Genomic DNA, 20,485 nt, shown 5'->3' on the forward strand with positions numbered 1-20,485 from the left:
TGGGAAGAGGTATAATCAAGGTAGTTATGGGAGTCAGTGGGTTTATAGAAGATGTCAGTGGACAGTCTATCACCAGAGATGGAGACCGAGAGATCAAGAAAGGGGAGAGAAGTGTCCGAGATGGACCAAGTGAATTTGAGGGCTGGGTGAAAGTTAGAGGCAAAGTCAATGAAATTGACGAGCTCAGCATGGGTGCAGGAAGCAGTACCAATGTAGTCATCAGTGTATTGAAGGAAAAGTTGGGGAGAAGTACCAGTATAGATTTGGAGCATAGACTGTTCCACATAACCCACGAGGAGGCAGGCATAGCTAGGGCCCATGTGAGTGCCCATAGCTACACCCTTGGTCTGCAGAAAGTGGGAAGAGCTGAAAGAGAAGTTATTAAGTGTGAGCACCAGTTCCGCCAACCTGAGGAGTGTGGTGGTGTTGGGGAACTGATGAGGTCTATCCTCCTGAAGGTAGCGGAGGGCTTTGAGGCCTTCTGGATGGGAATTGACGTGTATAAGGATTGGACATCCATTGTGAAAATGAAGCGGTCAGGACCGGGTAACTGGAAGTTATTGAAGAGGTGGAGGGCATGGGATGTATCCCGGATGTAGGTAGGGAGAGACTGAACTATGGGTGACAAAATGGAGTTGAGGTAGGCAGATACAAGTTTGGTGGGACAGGAGCAGGCTGAAACTATGGGCCTACCAGGACAGTCAGGCTTACAGATCTTGGGTAGGAGGTAAAAGCGAGCAGTGCAAGGTATGGGAATTATGAGTTTTTTGGCTGAGAATGGAAGGTCTCCGGAGTTGATAAGGGTAGAGATGGTACGGGAGACAATGGTTTGATGTTTTTTGGTTGGGTCCTGTTCCAAGGGTAAGTAAGAGGAGGTGTCAGAGAGCTGCCGTTTGGCCTCAGTGAGGTAGAGGTCCGTCCGCCAGACCACTACAGCACCACCTTTGTCTGCGGGTTTGATGGTGAGGTTAGGATTAGTGTGGAGAGAGTGGAGGGCAGTGCGTTCAGAGGGAGTGAGGTTGGAACAGGAGAGAGGAGTGGTGAAGTTGAGACGGTTAATGTCTCAGCGACAGTTGGAGATGAAAAGATCGAGTGCAGGTAGAAGGCCCAGTGGGGTGTCCAGGAGGAGGAGGGTTGAAGTCCATTCAATACTCGGAAAACACTTTTCATGCTTCTCATCAGCCAATCGTCCTCTCCTCTGTGCAATAAAGTGCTCATCAATTATCACCAGCCTCCCCTATCTCGCATCAAAAAGAATGGACTCAACCAAATAAACATGGTCCTACCACGCACTGCCATACTGGGCTGAGAGACTGCACAGTCACAGTACATTGCTACGAGCGCTAGCATCATGAGTAGCACGAAGTTCAAAAATGATGCTTTTTTAAAATTGATATCTGGTGGAACCCCTAGTGATCTCTTGTGGAACCCTTGTTGAGAAACCCTGTTCTGGTCAATGGTGATGACTATATGGATAAATGTTGCTGGAGGAAATAGTTGAGGCAGGCACAGAAATAACATTTAAGAGACATTTCGATAGGTATATGGATGGGAAAAAATATTGAGAGATATGGGCCCAATACAGGCAAATGGGACTAGTACAGAAGGCTTTCTTGGTTGACAGAGGCAATTAGAGCACAAGGGACTGCTTTTGTGCTGTATTACTCTGAGACTCTAGCCCCATCAATTTACTGTTTATTTTTCATCGGGTGATAATTATTCACAAGACCATAAGACATAGGAGCAGGAATAGGCCACTCAGCTCATTGAGTCTGCTCTAGTATTATATCATGTTTGATTTATTTTCCCTCTCCACCCTGTTCTCCTGCATTATCTCTGTAACGTTTGATACCCTGACTAATCAAAAATCTGTCAGCCTCCACTTCAAATATACCCAATGACTTGGCTTCCATAGCCGAAAGTGGCAATGAATTCCACAGATTTAGTGTCCTCTGGCTAAAGAAATTCCTCCTCATCTCTATTCTAAATAGATGTCCCTCTATTTTGGAGCTGTGCCCACTGGCCCTAGACTGTCCCTAGACCATAGGAAAAGTACTTACCACATTCACTCTATTTTTGGCTTTTCAGTATTTGTCAAGTTTAAATGTGATTACCCCGTATTCTTCTAAACTCCTGCAAGTACAAATGCTCTTCATAACCTTTTCGTTCCTGGAATCATTCTCATAAATTTCTTCCAAACCCTTTCCATTGCCAGTATGTCTTTTCTCAGCATAACATCTTTGCTTTTATATTCCAGTCCTTTCAAAATGAATGCTAACATTGTATTTGCCTTCATTACCACCAACTCAACATATGAGTTGACATTTAGGGTATCCTGTACAAGGACTCCCAAGTCCCTTTGAAGATCTGGTTTTTGAGTTTTCTCCCCACTTAGAGAATAGCCAGTGCCTTTCTGCCTTCCACCAAAGTGCATGACCGTACACTTCCCAACACTGTATTCCATCTACCACTTCTTTTCCCATTCCCCCAATCTGTCTTAAAGTCCTGTAGACTCTCAACTTCCTCAGGACTACTTGCTCCTCCATCCACCTTCATATTGTCTGCAAACTTGGCCACATAGCTATCAATCCCATCATCAATATCATTGACATATAATATGAAAGAGAACAGTCTCAACAAGACTCCTGCAGAGCACCACTAGTCACTGGAAGCCAACCAGAAAAAGGCCCCTTAACTTCCACTCTTTTCCTCCTACCAGTCAGCCAACTTTCTATCCATGCTGGTATCTTTCCTGTAATACCATGGGCTCTGATCTTGTTAAACAGCTTCATGTGCAGCACCTTGTCAAAGGCCTTTTGAAAATTCAGCACACATCCACTGACTCTCCTTTGTCTATTCAGCTTGTTATTTCCTCAAAGTATTTCAACAGATTTGTCAAGCAATATTTCCTCTAAAGGAACCCATGCTGACTTTGGCTTATGTTATGTGTCATATATATATATATGTGTGTGTGTGTGTGTGTGTGTATACACACACACACACACACACATACACATAGGAACATAGAAAACCTGCTGCACAATACAGGCCCTTCAGCCCACAAAGTTATGCCGAACATGTCCCTACCTGAGAAATTACTAGGCTTACCTATAGCCCTCTGTTTTACTTATTAAGTTCCATGTACCTATCTAAAAGCCTCTTAAATGACTATCGTATCCGCCTCCACCACCATTGCTGGCAGCCTATTCCGCGCACTCACCACTCTGAGTAAAAAAAAAACCTACCTCGACATCTCCTCTGTACTTACTCTCCAGCACCTTAAACCTGTGTCCTTTTGTGGCAACCATTTCAACCTCTGACTATCCACATGATCAATGCCTCTCATCATCTTGTACACCTCTATCAGGTTACCTCTCATCCTCTGTCGCTCCAAGGAGAAAAGGCTGAGTTCACTCAACCTATTCTCATAATGCATATTCACCAATCCAGGGTGTGGGTGTGTGGTGTGGTGTGGTGTGGGTGGGTGGGTGGGTGTGTGTGTGTGTGTGGGTGGGTGTGTGGAGTTTAGGTATGTAATCCACTGCGATTCTATGTTGTAAAACAATAAGTCATGAAAAAACTTTTTAACACTGATCAACAGAAAAAGACTCTTGTGTCAAAGTGAAAACAGTGATCTAAATTAATTACAAATATAACAAACACAAAATAATTGATTGCATAAGTATTGGCCCCCTTCAAGTCAGTATTTAGTAGATGCACCTTTGGCAGCAACTACAACCTTGCGTCTTTCTGGATAGGTCTCTCTCAGCTTTGCACATCTGGACACGGCACTTTTGTCCCCATTCTTCTTTACAGAACTGCTCAAGCTCTGTCAGATTGCATGGGGATCGTGAGTGAACAGCCCTTTTCAAGTCCAGCCACAAATTCTCAATTGGATTGCGGTCTGGACTCTGACTTGACCAATCCAGGACATTAACTTTGTTGTTTTAAGCCATTATTTGGCTTTGTGCTTGGGTCATTGTCTCACTGGAAAGCAAATCTTCTCCCAAGTTGCAGCTCTCGTGCAGACTACATCAGTCTTTTCTGTATTTTGCTGCATTTATTTTGCTCTCTACTTTCAACCAGACATAGCATTTAGTCTGATGGCCAAAAAGCTCAATTTTAGTTTCATCAGACTATAGAACCTTTTCCAGCTAACCTCAGCGTGTCCCACATGCCTTCTATCAAACTGTAGCTGAGATTTCATGTAGTTTTTTTTTCAACATTGACTTTTTCTTTGCCATTTTCCCATAAAGCTGCAGATGGTGTGCTCTTCCAATTCTCAGTACCAACCTCCTGCTTTCCAATAACATTTTTGCAGAGTTGCTTGGAGTGTTCGTTTGATTTTACAGTGTAGATACTGATTCATCAGCAGTTTGACCTTCCACATAAAAGTGTATTTTTTACTACAATCATTTGAAACACCTCGACTGCACACAGTGATGCCTTTGGTATATTCTTTGATATTATTTTCTAACTTACCTTCATATTTCCTTATGGCTTTCGAGTTACCTTCTTTGGTTTTTAAAAGCTTTCCAATGCTCTAACATCCCACTAATATCTGCTAAATTATATGCCCTCTCTTTTGCTTTTATACTCTTTGATTTCCCTTGTCAGCCATGGTTGCATCATTCTCCTTTGGAGGTACTTTTTCCTCTTTAGTGTATATCTATCTTGGACATTCTGAATTGCTCCCAGAAACCCCAGCTATTGCTGTCTGCTATTATCCCCGGTAGTATTCCCTTCCAATCAACTTTGGCCAGCTCCTCTCTCATGCCTTTGTAATCACCATTGTAAATGTAGAATTGCCTTTTCTGAACTGGGCTCAAACTTAATGGGCCTTCTACAAATTCCCTCTTTTGAAATCGAGCATCAACCCAATTTTCCCAATCTACTTGAATATTGAAAACCCGAATGACTACTGTAACATTGCCCTTTTTACATGTTTTTTCTATCTCCCATTGTAATTTGTATTCCACAACCTGGCTATTTGTATGAAAGCCTCTATATAACTCCCATAAGTGTATTTTACTCTTGCAGTTTGTTAGCTCTACCCACAAGGATTCTACATTTTCTGACCCTATGTTACCTCTTGCTTAGGATTTGATTTGATCTTTTTTACCATCAGAGACACTCTGCCTATCTGCTTTTGATACAATGTGTATCCTTGGATGTTAAGTTACCAACTATGATCATCTCTCAGTCCCAGTTCAGTGATGCCCCAACATCATACCCTCCAATCTGTAACTGCACTACAAGATCATCAATCTTATTTCATATACTGTGTGCATTCATGTATAACACCCTTTTTAGATTTTGCCCCTATGTTACACTTCAAATCATTCTACTGGCTTCAGATAACCTGTTACAGCTGCTTCCCCTGGTAGGTCGTGCCCCCCCCTTTCCCCAATAGAGCTACTCAGCACGAGCTTCCTATTCCCTTTCCCTCTCCTGACAGTTACTTTGGGTGACTACCTCCCTGTAGCTCCTCTCTGTCACCTTCCTGTTCTCCATTATGAGCTGAAGGTCTTTGAGCTGCACTCCAGATCTGTAAAGAACTGCAGCTCAATGCACTTCATACAGATGTAGTTATCAGAAAGACTGGAGATCTCCCAGAATTCCCGCATTTCACACAAATGACTTGCGTCTAACCCTGGATCGATTCTCTCCACACAATTACTAATTGATAGAGACGAAAAATGATACTTACTAGAAATTTACTTTGAGCCTCCATTTGTTGTCCCTAAAGCCTCTTGAAGCACTCTAATACTGTTCTCTCCAACAAAGGCTGCTTCACTTATACCTCACTTCTTCTATTGGCCTTTGCTGAGTAGATTGTTATGATTGCAGCCTGCTGTAAGGTCCTGAAAGACTCGGAGCGTTTTTTCAATATTATGCCACCTCGGCCAAATAAGCAACTGCCCTCCATGATTACCACAATCAAATATTGAAAGACCTTGGTGATCAGGTTTTTAATTTTGAATGAAATTGAAGGAGTACTTGGAAAGAAACTTAGTGAGATGCAATAAATTGGTGATTACTTATTCACGAGAGGTATTGGGTGAATTTCTGCCTATGAAGGCTGATAAGGTATGCTGTGCTCACTCACAAAGCAGTAGTTTCCAGCTTAGTAAGTTTTTCAGTTATTTCTAAAAAGCTGTGAAGGATGAAGAAGCCAAGGCAGGTTACTGACACTAAAATGCTGATTTTGAATGAGGAAATACTGTAGACTTGAGGAGTGAATGGCCTAATCTTTCTCCTGTGGACCTGTGATCCTATAATTTTGAGGATTTGACTTTTCATTTGTTCTTGATCTTTTAAGTTTTGGTCAGACTTTTGTCCTGGTTCTTGTATACTGTTACTTTGTGACTTTTCTTTTCATTTTTACTGCTTACAAACCCAGCCACTTTATTTGTGATAGCAACCACATGCATTTAGTTGCTATTACTTTGAAATTCTGCTTAAATGTTTTTAGACAATAGACAATAGGTGTAGAAGTAGACCATTCGGCCCCTCGAGTCTGCACCGCCATTCTGAGATCATGGCTGATCATTCACTATCAATACCCAGTCCCTGCCTTGTCCTCATATCCCTTGATTCCCCTATCCATCAGATATCTATCTAGCTCCTTCTTGAAAGCATCCAGAGAATTGGCCTCCACCGTCTTCCGAGGCAGTGCATTCCACACCTCCACAACTCTCTGGGAGAAGAAGTTCTTCCTCAACTCTGTTTTAAATAACTAACCTCTTATTCTCAATCCATGCCCTCTGGTACTGGACTCTCCCAACATCTGGAACATATTTCCTGCCTCAATCCTATCAAATCCTTTAATTATCTTAAACGTTTCAATCAGATCCCCTCTCAATCTCCTCAATTCCAGTGTGTACAAGCCCAATCTCTCCAATCTTTCTGCGTAAGACAGCCCTGCCATCCCAGGAATCAACCTAGTGAATCTACGCTGCACTTCCTCAATTGCCAGAATGTCCTTCCTCAAACCTGGAGACCAAAACTGTACACAATATTCCAGGTGTGGTCTCACCAGGGCCCTGTACAAATGCAAAAGGACATCCTTGCTCTTGTACTCAATTCCCTTTGTAATAAAGGCCAACATTCCATTTGCCCTCTTCACTCCCTGTTGCACTTGCTCATTCACCTTCATTGACTGATGAACTAGGACTCCTAGGTCTCTTTGCATTTCTCCCTTACCTAACTCTACACCGTTCAGACAATACTCTGCCCTCTTGTTCCTGCTTCCAAAGTGGATAACTTCACATTTATTCACATTGAATGACATCTGCCAAGTATCTGCCCACTCACCCAGCCTATCCAAGTCTCCCTGTATTCTCCTAACGTCCTCTTCGCATGTCACACTGCCACCCAGTTTAGTATCGTCAGCAAACTTGCTGATATAGTTTTCAGTGCCCTCATAAATCGTAAAGAGCTGTGGTCCCAATACAGAGCCCTGTGGTACCCCACTAGTCACCTCCAGCCAGTCCGAGAAACACCCATTCACTGCTACCCTTTGCTTTCTATCTGCCAACCAGTTTTCTATCCATGTTGAAACCCTGCCCCCAATGCCATGAGCTCTGATTTTACTCACTAATCTCCTATGTGGCACCTTATCGAATGCCTTCTGAAAATCTAGGTACACAACATCCACTGGCTTACCCTCGTCTAACATCCCTGTTACACCCTCAAAAAACTCCAGCAGATTAGTCAAGCATGATTTGCCCTTGGTAAATCCATGCTGGCTCGGCCTAATTCTATTACTGCCATCAAGATGTGCCACTATTTCGTCCTTAATAATGGATTCAAGCATCTTCCCCACGACTGACGTTAGGCTAACAGGGCGATAGTTCTCTGTTTTCTCCTTCCCTCCCTTCTTGAAAAGTGGGATAACATTAGCCACTCTCCAATCTTCAGGAACTGATCCTGAATCTAATGAACATTGGAAAATGCTTACCAATGCATCCGCAATTTCCTGAGCCACCTCTTTTAGAACCCTCGGATGCAGACCATCTGGACCCGGGGATTTATTAGCCTTCAGTCCTACCAGTCTACTCATCACAGTTTCTTTCCTAATGTAAATCTGTCTCAATTCCTCTGATATCTTATGACCCTGGCCCATCCATACATCTGGGAGATTGCTTGTGTCCTCCCTGGTGAAGACAGATCTAAAGTACGCATTAAATTCTGTTGCCATTTCCCTGTTTCCCATAACAATTTCTCCCAATTCATTCTTCAAGGGGCCAACATTGTTCTTAACTATCTTCTTTCTCTTCACATAGCTAAAAAAGCTTTTGCTATCCCCTTTTATATTCCTGGCTAGACTGAGCTCATACCTGATTTTTTCTCTCCGTATTGCTTTTTTAGTTAAGATCTGCTGTTCCTTAAAACTTCCCCAATCATCTGTATTCCCACTCATCTTAGCCCTGTCATACTTCTTTTTCTTTAATGCTATGCAAATTTTTCTTTAATGCTATGCTTTTGTCCTATGATTTTTGAATTGTCCTTATGAAATTAGAATTTGACTCTTGGGTTATAAATCACGGGGCACAGAAGGAGGCCATTCAGCCCATGTTCAGCTGCTTGTTAATTAAAAAACATTTGGTTTCACATTCTTGATCTTTCCTTGTATTCCTGTACTTTAAAGGAAAGGTCCTTGCAGCTAGTTACATAATTGCAACAAATGCAAATTTTTGGATTGATTTCCCCCCATGGATGTGATTGGGAATTGCTGTAATTTTGAAGCTGTGCTGTTGCACTCTACAAGGTTCCCGGTATTGTTCTTTAATTTGCAAAGGGTGGTGTAGGGCGGGGGTGGGCAAACTTTTTGACGTGTGGGCCACAAAGGGTTCTAAAATTTGGCAGGGGGGCCGGACCAGGAGCAGATGGACGGAATGTTTTGGTAATGCACCTCATAAGAGAAAATAAAATATCATGGGATATGTAGAAAACATGTGCTTTAATTTCAATTGAAAATGAACAAATGCATTACAACAAAATATCTGTCTTTGAAGTCCCATGGTATTTAGCTATTTATTGAAATGACTTTTAAAACACTGAAAATTAAATGAATAAAATACAGCTTTTTTAAATAGTAACAGTTATTATTTTAAAGCACTGAAAATTCTGTTATCCTTCAAGATATTATCATCATCACTCTCCTCCTGACTGTCCTTAATTCAAAAATGGTAGGAGATGCAGGTCTACTTGTCCTGCTCCTTCTTATTCAATTGTCCCCTGTGCCAGAACTGAACAACGACCAGCACAAAGACAGAACAGTGAAAGCGCGCCAGTATGTGGAGCGCGTTATTTGTTCTGGAGCGCATTTTTTATTTTGAGAACGTACGTGCACCTGCACACTACTCATGTCCATCACTTAACAGAAATGACATGTAACATGTAAGGCTTATTGAAAAAATATTTTCAAATGCATTTTTTAACATAACACAACGAAGAAACTTATTTTTAATTTCAGTGGGAACAGTGTTGTTGGTCTCCCTTTTTAGTCAACGCATCAAAGTCTGGATTTAGTTTTGTTGTGGCGATTCTCAGGATGGATCTGAGATGTTGGTCAGTTAACTTGGATCTGTGGCTGGCTTTGTTGATGTTCATGACGCTGAACGCCTGTTCACACAAATAGGTCGAGCCGAACAAAGAGTAAAGCGCAAATGTGGAGTATTACGCTGCACCTCAACAAAGGTCAATGTGTATAGAGTGCGTCATCTATTGGGAAAACACCAGAATTGCGGGGGAAAAAACGTTAACAAGGTTTATTAATATAATTTCATCAAGTTCTGCGGGCTGGATTAAAAAGCTTAACAGGCCACATATGGCCCGCGGGCCGTAGCTTGCCCATGCCTGGTGTAGGGTGACCAGCATGTTTGCACACATATTTGGAAATTCGAACATGGTTGCAGATGCTGCAAGTAGCGGTGATTAGGAAGCTCTTTTCAGAATCTAAGCCATCATGTTTTGTTAACATTTCAAATAATTTTTCATCCAGGGAATTATTTTTGAATAGTAGTTACTGTAATGTAAACAAATGATTCCAGTCTGTATTTTATATAAGATAAACAGCCATGTTATTTCTGAGGAAACTTATTTTACCAAGATGTCAACAGCCGATTGTCTGTTAGAATCAGCAGATCCTTGGTTTAATATCAAGATGCAAATTTCCTTCTGTACTATATGGAAATATAAAAGGTTCAGTCAGGTTCTGTGCTGGAACTCTGTGATGAGGTTGAGGCTCTAGTGTACCGATTTTAAGGTAAGTGCTATTACCTGAGATGGGAGACAAAAGCTAGTTTGTCAGTATTATGACCAGTAAAAAATTATGAAGATATTGACATGTGCCAAGTGCCTTTAATCTAGAATCTAATTTGGTTTGGTAAAAGCATTTTAAATATGAGATGTGCCATATATAATACAAGTGTTATTTGAATCCTCATAACACACCATTTGCTTAGAAATTAAAATTAGTATTTCTCTATTTTGAGCCATTTGTTTTAAGTTGCATAATTGTGTTCAAACTTTTGAGAAATATTTAGAAATGAAACAAATCTCTCTTAGTTTTGAACAAATTATATAAAAGTTTAAACTTTTCTCCTACAAAGGCAGTCAGAATCTTAGAAACAATTTATATTGTGTCTGGTTTAATTTAGCAACCTTTTTAATTGTTTTCTTTTAAGTGCGTTGGGAGCGAACTCAAGGTGTTAAAGTAACACAGAAGAATCAACAAATGACCCCTGAAGCAGTGCGTGACAACTGGGAACACATCTGTAACTTTGATAATGCATTCAGCCCCAAAAGTACTAAAGGTAATTCTTGAAAATTAAAAAAAATATTAAGAGTTTGTGAAAATGCAAGAGCCAAGTATCTGCTAGGGGTAGAGCTCTGAAATGGGCCACATTTAATGAGCTGATTAAAATAAATAACACTGTGCATTGATACTATCAACAGTAAAAGTGATGCTTAATATTGTTGTAACCAATAATGGAGTTGAAATGAGGCATTTGGTGATTTTTGACACAATTTTGCAATGTAACATGAAACATTTACAGAATTGCATAGAGGGAGGTCATTACACCTATTATTCATGTATTGGCTTCTTGAAATATGACCTTTGCATAACTCTATAGACAATGTTTCTTCAAATTAAAACACTATCCCCAAATACCAGCCTGCAGCATCTGATTAACCTATCATTCCTGTTTATTGACCTGTATTGTTTTGATTTTTAACTGTTCTCACTTTTGTACGTTCAAAGGTCAAACTTAATGCCAGAGAAATGTATACAAAATGCTTTTTCTTCACAAACATCCACAAAAACAGAAGTTCCCCAAAGAATGAGCAACAGTTAAACGTGAGAACCTCAAAGTCCCCCCTCCTGCGCATAAGGTGCAGCAAACAGCAATTCCCCCCCCACCCCCACCACCAAAAAAAAGCGCATTGATAGCATCACCAAACCCAAGCATGTGCTAAGCGGTAGCAAAGACAGAGACCAAAGTTACCCCAAAGGCTTCGCATTTGATCTGACATTTGACAAGACACAGGTTCTCCCTCTCTCCCTGGTAAGGGAAAGGGAGGTTTTCCCCATTTTCACAGCAAGCGGGAGACATAATAATAACCCGCTGGATAATGATGTTAGAAGTCTGTTTCATCGCTTTTTTTCAGCTCTGTATCTGAAGCTCACAGAGACCTCGGGTCCTCGGGCCCACAGCGAAAGATTTTCCGGCCTCCCTGACAACATACAAGTCTCCTGCCATGACACTGACCCTCAATCTACCTGTCTCCAGAGCCGTGAGATCTTAGGCTTCTGACACGATTGAGACTCACAGGCCAAACTCTTGGCAGGTCGAGTAATGGCCAGTTGTGGAACCCCGAGAATGGGTCCCGCTCCCGCAAAGAACCGAAGTCTGCGTGTAACTCCACATCAGGGTCTTTAAAAGAACCCTGAAAGGGAAAAATTAAGATATTAATGGTGGAAGTAGAGCTGTTTTCGAAGATGGAAGCAAAGGAGTCGCCATTTGGCACCATTATCCCTCCTAAGCCCAGCCTATGTATGTATACATGTTGAATCCCACCATAGCTTTGCTGCGCCTCTTATCTTCTGTGCAATCTAGCCTTTAAACCATCCAATAGCACTGTGCTATTCCAATTCTTGGTTCTTTGTCCTCAGTTTTAATTGTCTGACTGTGCCTTCAGCTGCCTAAGTTTTAAGTTCCATAATCCTGTCCTGAATTTCTTTACCTTTTTTTATGATGCTCTGTGAAAGTCTCCAAATGTTAGTCATGAAGTAATAACTTTATATGGCTACTGCTAAATTTTGTTTACTAACCTCGGGGAAGCAAGGAATTAGGAGATTTCATGATTATAGTTTTTTTTAAGATGTATCTAAATCTTGTTTCAAAGTTAACATTGAATTGGTTCTGCTATCCTTTCTGGCACTTGACGCCTGTGCGTATTTGAACATAGTTAATCTGCTTATTCTATGCTCAGGATTACCTCACAGACAATTCTACTTTCTTGCGTCTATGTTAAGATGTTAATTAAGTGACATCCATCCCCTCCCACCGTGTGTAACTGAGGGCTGAGGGTTTGGTTCTTCTGCTGGTGTGGGTGGGAGTGGAGGGGGTTTGTTGCTTGTGTAAAGGGAGGGGGTCTGCGGAGCTTCGATGTTTCTATCATTCTTTTGGGTTTTTTTATTTTGTGGACTTTTATGAAGTGGATAAATTTCAGGTTGTATCTGATGCTCTGATGTTAAATGTACTTTGAAACCTTTGAATAATGTTACTTTATTTTGCTACTCACTAAAGCAGATCTGTATATATTATTATTTTTTAAAACTGCCTAGCCAAATGTGGCTCACAAGCTTTATACATGGTTAAGAAAAAACATGTGAAGTATGAGTTCCAGGTTATGCTCTTATATTTTGTTGCAGATGCACTTCAGGACCTAATGAGCAGGGTTTACACTGAAGAAGATATCTCCACAAATCTGACCAGTAGCCCAGTGCAGACTAGCACGTCAGGCATCAATCCAGTAAGTGCCATGTATAAATATGTTGCCAAAATAATTATCACAAAGACAGTCCTTCTATATCAAATACTTGTCTAGAATATGATCTATGCAATTTTGTTCTTAAATTTGTCTTTAAGGGTTTTGCTACAGAATGCCAAATAATCCAAGTGGATTTTCTTGAAATAGTTAGCTCATTGGAAAAAGAAGTTTAGATGGTGCTTTATCTTAATGTACGCTACTTCTGTTACCAAGGTATCAAGGAAGAGCTAAATTATCCTATTACTCGTGTCCTAAAGTAAATCAGTATAGATAGTGGCTCGAAAGTATTTCAAATCTATAATGGACTCTTCAGATGTATCAGATATATCATGAATCTCTGCCTTATAGGTTACCTAAATTTCTTTGTTCTACTCATTTAGATTTAACTTGTTAAGGAATTAAACTCATTAATTGCATCTCCCTTTTCATTTGCATTTATTTCAAACATTGTTCTCAGTTCCAAGTACTTAAACACCTTAATATTTCTGTTTCTTGTCCTTGTTTGAGTACAGGATGGTCTCCATACCCATGATATTTCATTATTTGAAACTCTTGTGGGTGCTGCTTTTCCCAAAGTTGGAAAGCTTCCTTTCAGCCAGCTATGTAATTCTGTAAATTCTCTAGCATGAAGTCAATCTTGGTTGCTCAGGTCCTCAGATATGAATCAGTCTATGTATGAATGCAGATGGAACATCAAGTCGTGAATAATATCTCTTCTCCTTGATAGTTAGTAACCACTGTCAAATCTTATGCCCTCGATCCCCTAGGGTGGTCACCATTGACTTGCCATTTAACATGGCCAATCACATAAGTACTATGGCATCTACCACTGACCAGAAGCTTGGTGTTATCTCTTTCTTTGTATTTCATTGGCGTCTAGAACTGCTTTCTGCGTTTGAAGACATTAGTATTTAAATGTTTGTAGTCTGTTGCCCTAGTCAGTAGTTTGAAGGGCCATAATCTGATCTAAGAACCCATTAGTAGTGTGATACATGTGTGCTTCAAAAATTATAGGTGTTTTATTCACCCCTCAATCTTTGTAAGGAATTGGTTTGAAAACTGCAGATTTAATCAATCTGAACATCTTTTTAATGCAGATTGAAGCTATTGGGAAAAAAACGCCTTTGAATACATATACCTACAACAATCTTCAGCCTATTCTCTATGCCCTTGGTGTTGGCATGACCACAAAGGATCCAGATCACTTGAAATTTCTTTATGAAAGAAATGAAGGGTTCTCTTGTTTGCCTACTTTTGGAGTAATTCCTGCCCAAGATTCCCTTATTGATGGTCTTGGATCACTTCCTGGACTGAATATCAACTTCTCAAAGGCAAGTCTGGTGCTGATTTTGAATAATCTTTCACATTTTTGTTGTTCATGTGTAAATTTCCTACAGTTAGTTTGTTGTAGGATCTTGTCATCCGTGATAATTGTGGGATTTAAGACTTCATGATATTAAGACTCCGTGTTAATATAACTTAGCCAAACTAGTTTGTGTTTTTGATGCTGTCAAGATCAAGCATATTTTAATGATAACATATGTAAAACTTTAGTTATGTATTGGTTATCGAATGTTTCTAGGTGCATTGTTCTTTTCGTGTGAAAGGAACAAAATGAAATTTATGTTTTACTGCTAACAACCTCAGTACCTAAAGTCATTTTGGAAATACTGCTAGTTATCCAGCTTTCTTCCACCACATAATTTTCTGTTATTTCCTATTGCTGTTAAGGTTTGACATTAATACTGAAGTACAATTCCATATGCTTGTGCCTTTATGGGGCTGCAGGATATAGAACTCCATTAATAACATAGCCTGAGGCTGAAATGGAGATTGTAATGCTTTACCTGAATTGGTCAGTTTGTTCAGTTAACAGTTCATCCATCTACAAATATGCATCCTGACATGTATAATAATGAGTATATTCATAAATTGTTATTTTGAAGGAAATAACTTTTTTGCATTAGGAACCCATTAGATGTCGGATCTAAGTATTGGGAAGCAATTTTCTCCTTTTACTAATTGATTATTCCACTGATTCTGGAATAGCTGAAAGCTGTGACCATACCTGTTTTTCAAATTGAGATGATTTGCAGTTGCTAATGGGATAACCAGTGATACCTTGTGCAAAACATGATGTACTTAAAGAATGTGATATTAAATATTATAAGAAAGAAGATTCACAAAAGACTTGTTAGACACTTAGAAATCTTGAATGTAAAAGTTAATATAAATTTGCTAACTTTTTTGACAATTTATATTTGTTTTATTGTTTAAGCTTAAGTGTATTTCTTAAAGTTTGCAGTAATGATTTTTGCACTAGATGTTTCATATGGTTTTGTCTGACCAACACTTTGTGTAGGAGATCCTTTAATGCTTGGAGCCAGAAATTAATGTATATAAATTTAGCTGATCTTTAGCCATCAGATTCATACAGTAAAGCCCAGTTACGTAACATGGAGTGAATGATTCTTTTAAACACTGACTTATCCAATCTGTAGCTCCAGAGCTACAGATTGACTCTCAATTCCAGTAAGTTTAACATTCTTTAACAAATGTACAAACTTCAGTTTCCATTTAATATCAGAGAATGCATATAAATACAAGCTGAAATTCTTACTCTTCGAAGACATCCATGAAAACAAAAGAGAACCCAAGAATGAATGACAAAAAAAGTTAGAACCCGAAGCCCCTCTCCCCCTCCCACACACAAGCAGCAGCAAAGCATCAACCCTCCCCCACTTAATTCAACAGAAAGCATCAGCACCCACCAGCCACCAAGCAAGTGATAGCCAAGCCCCCAAAGTGAGACCATATTCTGTGGTCTGTGGACCAAAATCTGTTGTTCACCTGACAATTCAACATGCCACTGGCTGTCTCTCTCACTGGCAAGGGACAGAGAGGTCCTTTTCCACAGCGAGAGAGGAGACCAACAAAACAGCACGTCACTTTTATACCGAGTTTCTTTGTCTTGAGAATCGGCAGCAAGCTCTTCTCTGTCATCGAGAGAGAGAGAGCAATCACTCGCGAACAGAGGCCTCAGACAGCTGCATCCTCTGTTGTGATGTTGTGTTTTCCTGCAATGTCTCAGACAGTGCATCAGCATGGAATCTGTTTGTCCACAAGGCTGCAGAGCTGTATCTCCAAGGCGCACGTCTACCTGGCCACTCCTGGAGCTATCAAAAATGGTCGGTTGGCAGACTTATCCGTCGTGAAGAACCACAACTGTAGATCATGGACTCTGACAGAATTGCAGTCACCCTGATAAGGAAAAAAAGAGACATTAAGGATAAGAAATTAAACTGTTTTGCACATCAGCTCGAAGAAGCTATCCTCTGTCAACAGCTTAGCTCAGCCTCAAACTTGTAGGTTTTTGTCTAGGTAGCATTTTCATTCTGTGGAAGTAAGAAGGAATATTTTTGTGGGAGTGTGGTTGGACAGTGGGGAGATGAATGGTGACCACATCATGGTGAAAACTTTTAACTGATTATAAAACTTTCACTTGAGACAAGGTGGTGATTGTCCTTTGAAAGAGGGATCCATTTTCTGAAAAATTGAACCGGCCCTTCTCCATCCCACTCACCCAATTCATCTGACTGAACTACAGTTATTCTTTATAATCATGTCTAGTTCAACCTGGCTGCCTTAGGCCTTGTCCATTGCATCTTAGGGTTTTTGTTTCATGTAGGAATTGTTATTTTCAGATAGATGGCTTATAGAATGTGGTTAACATTTTTTGATGTTTGAAATATTTCCGTTTAGGGTACATCTTGATTGTCCTGTAATGTAGTCATGCAGCATGATTTTGTAAACGGTTGTTGCACTTGGTAAGTGCAATGTTGACTTGGGGTTATAGGTCAGAAGGTGGGATTAGCAATGGCCAGAAAGGAAGATAGTGGTAGTAGCTAACAGCGTTGAAGGATGTGGTGTACTGTTCATTTTCAATAGGCTTCGGCTTAATATGAGCGGACAGGAGAAATATTCCAGAAAGTTGAACTACTGCACAAGTCTGTGGCTTTCTGCACTATTACAATAAGGCTCAATGTAACTTGACAAACAACATATTTCTTTCATTTGAGCACATTGTAGTTTTCAGAACTTAATAACAAATTATTCAAATTTGAGTAAACTGTTCTTTTATGACATGCAAGGACTTCGGGCTTACCATTAGCCTAAAGAAAACAAATGTCCTTGCCCAGAATGTAGTGGAGACACCAGCTATTATCATTGACAATTATGATCTAGAAGTGGTCTACGAGTTCACATACTTGGGGTCGACCATTAGTGACACTCTCTCCCTTGATGCTGAAATCAACAGGCTTATTGGCAAAGCAACGTTGATCCTTGCTTGACTCTCCTCGCGGTTCTGGGAGAATCCGAAACTCACTACAAAGACCAAGACTGCTGTGTACAGTGCATGCATAATCAGCACCCTTCTGTATGGTAGTGAGTTTTTTTTGAAGAGGTAACAAAAGAAATTGAGGGTAAGGCAGTAGATGTGGTCTACGTGGATTTTAGCAAGGTATTTGACAAGGTCCCCCATGAGAGACTTATCCAGAAAGTCATGAGGCATGGGATCAGTGGAACCTTGATGCTTGGATAAAAAATTGGCTTACAGGAAGAAAGCAGAGGGTAGAAGTGGAAGGAAAGTATTCTGCCTGGAGGGCGGTGACTAGTGGAGTGCCGCAAGATTCTGTCCTGGGATCTCTGCTTTTTGTGATCTTTATAAATGACCTGGATGAAGAGGCGGAAGGATGGGTGAGTAAGTTTATGGATGACACGAAGATTGGAGGAGTTGTGGATGGAGTTGTAGGTTGTTGAAGTGTTACAAGAGGATACAGACAGGATGCAGGGTTGGGCAGAAAAGTGACAGATGGAGTTCAGTTCGGATAAGTATGAGCTGATGCATTTTGGAAGGACAAACCAGAAGGTGGAGTACAGGGTTAATGGTCGGTTACTTAAGAGTGTGGTTCAAATCCATACATCCCTCAAGGTCACTGCACAGGTTGATAGGATAGCTAAGAAGGCCTATGAGATGCTAGGCTCATTAATAGGGGGATTGGTTTCAAGAGTAGAGAGGTCATATTGCAACTCTACAAATCTCTGGTGAGACCACACTTAAGAGTATTGTATTCAGTTCTGTTCACCTCATTATAATAAGAAGGATGTGGAAGCTATGGAGAGGGTGCAGAGGAGATTTACCAGGATGCTGCCTGGTTTGGAAAACAAGTCTTATGATGCAAGGTTAGCAGTGCTGGGACTTTTATCTTTGGAGAGTAGAAGGATGAGAGGGGACTTGATAGAGGTCTACAAGATTATGAGAGGCATAGATAGGGTGGATAGCCAGTACCTGTTTCCCAAGGCACGAATAGCAAACACCAGAGGGCATATGTACAAAATTAAGGAGGGAAGCTTAGGGCAGACATCAGAGGTAAGTATTTTTTTACACAGAGGGTTGTGGGTGCCTGGACTTGCCAAGGATGGTGGTGGAGACTAAAACATTAGGGGTATTTAAGAGCTTCTTGCACAGGCACATGAATGAAAGAAAAATAGAGGGTTACAGGGTAGTGTGGGTTTAGTAATTAATTTATGGGTCGGCACAACATTGAAGGCTAAAGGGCCTGTACTGATCTGTAGTATTGTAGTGTTCTAGTGAGACTTGGACCATCTACTCCAAACAGGAGAGGAAATGCAATAGTTTTCACCTGCGCAGCCTTCGCCACATCCTCGGCATCACCTGGAGAGACGAAGTCCTAAACTTTGAGGTCCTCTCCCGCACCAGACTTCCCACAATGTTCATGCTTTTAAGACAACACAGACTGGGCCACATCCATTGTATGAAGGATGGTAGACTGCCAAAGGACATCCTCTACGGAGAACTAGCACCAGGCAAGAGGAACATTGGTAGACCCCAGCTTTGCTTCAAGGACCTCTGCAAGCATGACATGAAAGCCTTAAGAATCAACTCAGAGCGCTAGGAGGATACGGCAGATGACTGCAACAAACGGCGAGGTACTCTTCAGCAACACCTACAGCAAGGTGAAAGAGTGATCCTAAGTCTATTTGAGGAGCGGAGAGCACAGCGGACAACAATTCCACGATGCCCTACACATGCAGCAACTGTGGCAGAGCCTACAGTTCCAGGATCGACCTCAATAGCCACAGTCGATGCTGCTCGACAAACCAGTGACTACCAGAGGCTATTAAGTAACATGTTACATGGTTAGTTGATACTATGCTATTTCTTGTTTTCTTAATTCCTTCTTAACTTTTTCTACTTAGGCTAACTAGTGTCTGTTTATCCATGTTTTACCTTCCTCCCCCTTCTTAAGGTATGGGATCATATTTGCTAGTTTCCAATCTCTGCTTCTGCTGTCTGCATAGCGAACTCTCTCCACACCTTGAGTTAGAGTTCATCAGCCCTGAGGATTTATTTGCTTTCAGATCCATTAATTTCTCCAATATTATATTGTAATGTTTCTCTTTAGCTCCTCAACACACTATACACTATTTCTAACACACTATTTCTAAGTGTTTTTTAACGTCTTTTCTGCAGGCAGTTAGAATATTTGTTTAATTTCTTTGCCATTTCCTTTACCCTCAAAACAATATCTTCATTATGGGTCTATAAATAAGTCACTTTACTTTTCTCTAATGTTCTCCTTTTTACTTGCCTGTAGAATTTATTACTGTCTGTTTTTGTGTTGTACCTGTCCCTTTCAATATTAAAATTTCAATGGCCCTTTACTGGCTTCTGAAACTTCCAGTTGCCTTGCTTGCTGCTTTTTTTTTGAGTTCTTTCATCTGACCTAATATTACTTCAACTTGTTAACTAACAGATCACTTTTGCTGGTGACTTTTTGTGCTTTAATGGTTTGCATTTGTCATGAACTATGTCCTGATCCCTTGATTGTGCTATAATTTAAAAGCCTGTTTAAGTCTTAAATTCTTGTTTTTCAAGGGATTTACAAATGTGTGTTGGATTCTCTTGATTTATTATAGGTGTTACATGGGGAACAATATCTGGAGCTATACAAGCCTCTGCCAACTTCAGGTAACAGCAATTTTTAGGAAATCACACAAGAAATCTACTCCATTGAACTACTGCAGTGCTGTTCCTGATTGAAATGATCCCAATATAGTACTTTTCAGTGAAAAACTAATATCAATACAATAGCTTTGATGAAGGTAGATGAGGAGAAGCTGTTCGCTCTATCAGGAGGTCCAGTAACCAGAGGGAACTGATTCAAACTATTCAGTGAGGTACTAAATAATAGATGAATTACTTAACAAATGTTAACGATCTGCAGTCATTACATGAAGATAGTGACTGTCAAAACTAAATTGAACTTGAACTAAGTTGACGATATACTTGGAAAGTAAAGTAGAAGAATGAGGAGGCAGCTCAGTGAAACCTCTC

General features: G+C 40.5%; 1 protein-coding gene across 2 annotated transcripts in view; it reads left to right on the forward strand.

The window, feature by feature from the left end:
- Nucleotides 1-20,485, forward strand: part of hsd17b4 (hydroxysteroid (17-beta) dehydrogenase 4) — a 109,275-nt gene that overhangs the window by 41,765 nt on the left and 47,025 nt on the right. For both annotated transcript variants that reach the window (XM_059969636.1, XM_059969635.1), the window contains exons 11-14: nucleotides 10,695-10,823; nucleotides 12,947-13,047; nucleotides 14,163-14,396; nucleotides 20,068-20,119. In XM_059969636.1, the coding sequence (XP_059825619.1) occupies nucleotides 10,695-10,823; nucleotides 12,947-13,047; nucleotides 14,163-14,396; nucleotides 20,068-20,119 (516 nt within the window). The remainder of the gene's footprint in view (nucleotides 1-10,694; nucleotides 10,824-12,946; nucleotides 13,048-14,162; nucleotides 14,397-20,067; nucleotides 20,120-20,485) is intronic.

Source organism: Hypanus sabinus, chromosome 5 (assembly GCF_030144855.1).
Source record: "Hypanus sabinus isolate sHypSab1 chromosome 5, sHypSab1.hap1, whole genome shotgun sequence".
NCBI lineage: Eukaryota > Metazoa > Chordata > Chondrichthyes > Myliobatiformes > Dasyatidae > Hypanus > Hypanus sabinus.